The 5,246-nt window shown below is 59.6% G+C and overlaps 1 protein-coding gene across 2 annotated transcripts; it reads left to right on the top strand.

Annotated features, from left to right (window-relative positions):
- The first annotated feature begins 558 nt into the window (after nucleotides 1–558).
- EMD (emerin) lies at nucleotides 559–3,876 on the top strand. Of its 2 annotated transcripts, none has more exons than XM_089903950.1 (6): nucleotides 559–802; nucleotides 927–1,034; nucleotides 1,194–1,271; nucleotides 1,471–1,604; nucleotides 2,075–2,121; nucleotides 3,426–3,876. In XM_089903950.1, exons 1-6 carry the CDS (start codon nucleotides 721–723, stop codon nucleotides 3,448–3,450), a joined length of 474 nt encoding a protein of 157 aa, XP_089760076.1. In that variant the 5' UTR covers nucleotides 559–720; the 3' UTR covers nucleotides 3,451–3,876. The 2 variants fall into 2 exon arrangements, with proteins under 2 accessions (XP_089760076.1, XP_022421664.1); XM_022565956.3 differs by lacking the exon at nucleotides 3,426–3,876 and adding an exon at nucleotides 2,168–2,935 and having other exon boundaries at nucleotides 561–802.
- Nucleotides 3,877–5,246: the final 1,370 nt, after the last annotated feature.

Raw genomic sequence — 5,246 nt, 5'->3', positions numbered from 1 at the left:
TGCTGTTGCCGGGGCGGCCGGCTGAGGCGCGGCCGGGGAACCCCAAGCGCTGGAGCTCAGCTGAGGGTGGACAGCAGGCGGGCTGCGGGGACCGGGCTGAGTCCACGGGACTCAGGGAGGGCGAGCCCCAACCAGCGCGCGGCCCCGCCCCACTTCCGTGTCCTGGCCGGTTTCTGCCGGTTCCATGGCCACAGGCCCCGCCCCTCTTCACTTCGGGCCGGAACAGGCCGGCAAGTGACGTCTTGGCTCGCCGACCCCGCCCCGCTCCCAGGTCCCGGCGGGTCTAAGCTCGTCCCCCTCGCGCGCAGGCCCCGCCCCTCGTTCCCGTCTTGCCCAAACTCGCCAGCGTGTGACGTCTCTGGGCTCGCAGGCCCCGCCCCCCTCCCGGACGCACAGCCCCACCCTCTCCCACGGCCCGACCCGTCCTCGGCTCTTCGGCTCTAGCACGCCCTACATCCCTCTTTCGCCTCTAGCCAATCCCCGCCCATTCCCAGGGCCCGACCGCTCTGCGCCGGGGGCTCCCCGCGTCCTGGCTCCGCCCCGCACAGCGCGCGCGGCCCGCAGGGGCCGCGGTTGGACGCGATTGTGACGCAGGCGTGACGCGGGCGTAGCCGCTCCCGAGGCGCTCGCGCTGCTCCTGTCGCGCTCTCAGGCAGTCGTAGCTCGGCCTGTATCACCAGGCCCGGGCCACCCCCAGGCCTCTGCCGCCCGCTGCCCGCCATGGACGACTACGCGGTCCTGTCGGACACCGAGCTGGCTGCCGTGCTGCGCCAGTACAACATCCCGCACGGGCCCGTCGTGGGTACGCGGCGGCGGCCGGCCCCGTCCCCGCGCTTCGCCCCGCGCCCCCTTCCTTAACCCCTCTCCGCGCCGCCCCCGGTCTCGCGGCCCGCGCCCTGACCGCCCTGTGCCCCTTGTCTGGCCAGGTTCCACTCGCAAGCTCTACGAAAAGAAAATCTTCGAGTATGAGACCCAGAGGCGGAGGCTCTCGCCCCCTAACTCGTCCGCATCCTCTTTCTCCTGTCGGTTCTCGGGTGAGGCCCCCGCCCCACGGCTCCACCTGGCCGCCCTCGGGGACAGGGTTTGGGAGGAAGGGGTCGCGAGGGTGTGGCAGGGGCGCTGGCCGGGAGGGGCACAGGGGAAAGGGGAGGTGAACCTTGGAGGCAAATGGCCCTGGCCCCTCCCCCATTCAGACTTAGATTCTGCGTCCGTGGACTCGGATATGTACGATCTGCCCAAGAAAGAGGACGCCTTACTTTACCAGAGCAAGGGTAAGGCAGGGGTGGGGTGGGCACCCAGACACCTTCGTTCCAGTGTCAGGGAGAACCTGAGATCTCAACCCCCACCATCCTGCAGTAGTCCTGGAGGGGAGAAACCGAGTCACAGGCCCCCACATGGGATTCAGATTAGGGCCATCTGGCCAGGTGGGGACACCGTTGCTCCCTCTTCCCCGCTGCCCCCCTTCCCAAGGCTATAGTCATGACTACTGTGAGGAGAGCTACTTGACCACCAGGACTTACGGGGAGCCTGAGTCTGTGGGCACATCCAAGGGCTTCCGCCAGCCCTCGGCTTCACTCCCAGATGCTGACACCTTTCACCACCAGGTGAGCTGGCTCTTGGGCACCCTGTACTTGGGTACAACCTGAGGGGGTGATTGTGGGGTTTGGATAAATCAAGGGGGCCACTGGGTGCAAATGGTGGCTCCGAGAGCCTCCAGGGAGAGGTGGGGTCAGCAGACACCTGCCGGGTCAGGGCCTTTTTGTGGGGGGCTGTCAGAACTGTTTGACTAGAGTGCCCGGTACATGCCCTGCACCCTTGCCTGGGATCTAGGTTTGAACTGTCTCTGAGAATCCTGCGGCAGAAAGTAGGGTGTAGGCAGCTGGCACAGTCACTTAGCAAGTGGCAAGGCCCCACAGACATAAGGCCGGGAACCAAGAAGGGTGCTGGAGGGTGGCAAGGCCCAGGCCTTGAAGCAGTGTTCAGAATAGGCTGGCAGAGAAGTTTGGGCTGAGGGGTATGACAGGGCCACGCTGACCCTGCCAGCCAGTATCCTTACCCTGATTCACTTCTATAGGTTCACGATGACAATCTTTTCTCTTCTGAAGAGGAGGGCAAGGATAGGTGAGTAGTAGGGAGGGCGAGGGACTGGGGCTGATTCTGGGCTCAGGCCTTCCCGGCCTATCTGCTCCCCTCTTTGCCTCAGGGAACGCCCCGTGTATGGCCGGGACAGTGCCTACCAGAGCATCGCACACTACCGCCCTGTTTCCAACGTCTCCAGAAGCTCCCTGGGCCTGTCCTATTACCCCACCTCCTCCTCCACCTCTGCCGTGTCCTCGCCTTCATCTCCTCCTTCGTGGCTCGCCCGCCGTGCCATCCGGCCAGAAAAGCGGGCCCCTGGGGCTGCTCTGGGCCAGGATCACCAGGTCCCACTCTGGGGCCAGATGCTCCTGTTTCTCATCTTTGCTGCCTTCCTGTTTTTTGTTTACCACTGCATGCAGGCCTAGGATAGCGACCCCTTCCGGGCGGAGCCCTAATGCTCTGGCTTTGTGGCTTGGGGCCAGCTGCTCTTGGAAGTCCTGGCTGACTGCCTTAGCAGTGTTTTCTGGGGGAGGGGGGTTGGGGCTTTTCTGCGTGTTCTAGCTTGGGGGTACTGGGACAGGGGCAGTGTTTGCTTCCCCTGCCTTGTCCTGTCAGGGAGGCAGCAGGCCTGGGCCTCTGCAGCATGGTGGGCCTGGACAGGTGTTCCTCTGGAGCCTCCTGGCCCTACTTGCCTCTGACCCTTAGGGCCTAGGAGGGCAAGAGCCTTCTCCTGGAGAGGAGAACATGGGTGTCATCATTGCATGCCTCCTGTTCATTGTCACCTCATTGGGGGGGATTAACCAAAGGACACCCTGACTTTGTTTTCGTGGACAATAAAAAGACCGTTTATTTTTAACGTGTGGGCTCTTCCCTTTAATGTGGGGAGGGGTTGGGCTGCCCCCTGCTAAGGCCCTCCAGGCCTTGGGCCTCCAGAATTGCCATCTGGCGTTGTTGGTTCTTCTTTTCTTCCTTTGCGCTTGGGGTAGGGATCACATGCTACCCATGGACATATTTGTGCTTTGCTTTTGGGGTCCACTCCCTGACTCGTTACCCAAAGCTCTTGTAACTACTCATAAAAACAACTGTCACACGGAGAACCCACTTGGAAATGCAGGCGAGGCTGCTTGCACGATGTCAGTTATGGGTGTTTAACTTTCCAGCAGAGGCCAATCTTGGTGTCCAAGGGTGGGGGGATGAAGAGGAAACGAGGCATCTGCTTGGTGAGCCATTTCTGCTGGAAAGCTGATTGTTCAGTGCTACAGGAGAAGGCTCTTAGTACTCTGGAATGCTCCATCACCTTTCGGTAAACCAGTTCCTCACCTGGCTATATTCTTTCTTATTGCCAGGTTTTCTGCTGTGGGTATTTCATAATTTTCAAAGAAGGAAACCTAGGGTAGACTGCTACAAGAGGCCGCGCGTCCTGGCTCTGCACTGCCAGTAGAGGGCAGTAAAGCGTGGAGAGGCTGGCTCCGTGTAAACAAGCGGGAATCAGAGGCACCACAAGGGCTACCTCGTTGTGTGGGGGCCTAGCATCAGTCCCTCTCACCTCTGACCGGCTCCTTGCTACAGGTGGCAGGACTTGGCAGAGCCTGGCCTCTCACCTGCATGTACACCACGGGCTCCTGAGCCTTTCGGGGCTCCTGAGCCTTTGGGGGCTCTTGGCTGTCTATGGCTGCATGGTGAGCTTTGGTCAGGGCTGGGACTGGAACCATCCTACCGAAGCTCCTGGACATTTCTTTTTGATGCATCCTAGTCTCCCCATTTTTTTTTCTTGGGCGGGTGTTTTCTTAAAAATAACACAGGGCTTCCCTGGTGGCGCAGTGGTTGAGAGTCCGCCTGCCGATGCAGGGGACGCGGGTTCGTGCCCCGGTCCGGGAAGATTCCACATGCCGCGGAGCGGCTGGGCGCGTGAGCCATGGCCGCTGAGCCTGCGCGTCCGGAGCCTGTGCTCCGCAACGGGAGAGGCCACAACAGTGAGAGGCCCGTGTACCGCAAAAAAAATAATAATACACACCTTTTTGTGCATTTAAAATAAACAAAAAAGAATGATGGGACTTCCCTGGTGGTCCAGTGGTAAAGAGTACACCTTCTGGGACTTCCCTGGTGGCGCAGTGGTTAAGAATCCGCCTGCCAACGCAGGGGACACGGGTTCGATTCCTGGTCCAGGAAGACCCCATATGCCGCGGAGCAACTAAGCCCATGCACCACAACTACTGAGCCTGCGCTCTAGAGCCTGCGAGCCACAACTACTGAGCCGGTGAGCCTAGAGCCCATGCTCCACAACAAGAGAAGCCACTGCAATGAGAAGCCCGCGCACTGCAACAAAAGAGTAGCCCCCACTCGCCACAACTAGAGAAAGCCCACATGCAGCAACGAAGACCCAACACAGCCAAAAATAAATTTATTTTAAAAAGTCCACCTTTCAATGCAGGGGACACGGGTTCCATCCCTGCTGGGGGAACTAAGATCCCACATGTTGTGGGGCAACTAAGCCCGCGTGCCACAGCTACTGAGCTTATGCGCCTCAACGAGACAGCCCACGCACCCTGGAGCCCACGCCACAGCTAGAGAGAGAAAAACCCGCACGCCGCAATGAAGAGCCCGAACATCACAGTTAAAGATCTGTACCGCAACTAAGCCCTGACGCAGCCAAAAAATATATTTTTTTAAAAAAATATTTTTAAATATATACAAAAAAGGATGAAAAAATTGCTTCTAATTTTCTTACCCCTCCCCCAGCACCCAGCCAACTGTGGCATGGACTCCCCAGGTCTCCAGCTTCTGCCCCTTGCCATCCCAGTGCAAGAGCTGAGACTTGTTTGCTTCATGGTGGGTGGTGGGCATGGGCAGGGGGTGCTGCCTTCTCATTGGTGACAATAAGGCCTGATGGTCAGATCAATGAGCCTGAATGGGGGTGGGGGTACAGAAGAGGTAGTCAGGTTGCCAGTGCACCAGAACTCCAGGGCGGCATGGTGAGACATCTTGCTTCAGCAACGGATCCCAAATCAAGTATGTTGGGAAGAGGGACCAAGCCTGTGAATGCAGCTCCCCCATAGGCTCTCACTACCTGGCACTGCTGTTCAGCTGGAGCCCCACCAGGTCTTGGCGGAGAGGCAAGTGGAGCCTAGGGACGTGGTAAGGTTGACTCGCTGATACCCTGTGGAGTA

This window comes from Delphinapterus leucas, chromosome X (assembly GCF_059928025.1).
Source record: "Delphinapterus leucas isolate spDelLeu-1000000601 "Yukka" chromosome X, BTC_Dleu_Yukka2, whole genome shotgun sequence".
NCBI classification, from domain to species: Eukaryota; Metazoa; Chordata; class Mammalia; order Artiodactyla; family Monodontidae; genus Delphinapterus; species Delphinapterus leucas.
Note: the sequence above shows the minus strand (reverse complement) of the source record. Positions and strands in the feature narration are given on the sequence as shown.

What these genes read in the sequence shown, in the direction of transcription:
- EMD (XM_022565956.3), top strand. Translation starts at nt 721, where the DNA reads ATGGACGACTACGCGGTCCTGTCGGACACCGAGCTGGCTGCCGTGCTG. An exon ending in CCCGCACGGGCCCGTCGTGG is followed by an intron (nt 803 to 926) that starts GTACGCGGCGGC and finishes TTGTCTGGCCAG; the next exon opens with GTTCCACTCGCAAGCTCTAC. An exon ending in CTTACTTTACCAGAGCAAGG is followed by an intron (nt 1,272 to 1,470) that starts GTAAGGCAGGGG and finishes CCCCTTCCCAAG; the next exon opens with GCTATAGTCATGACTACTGT.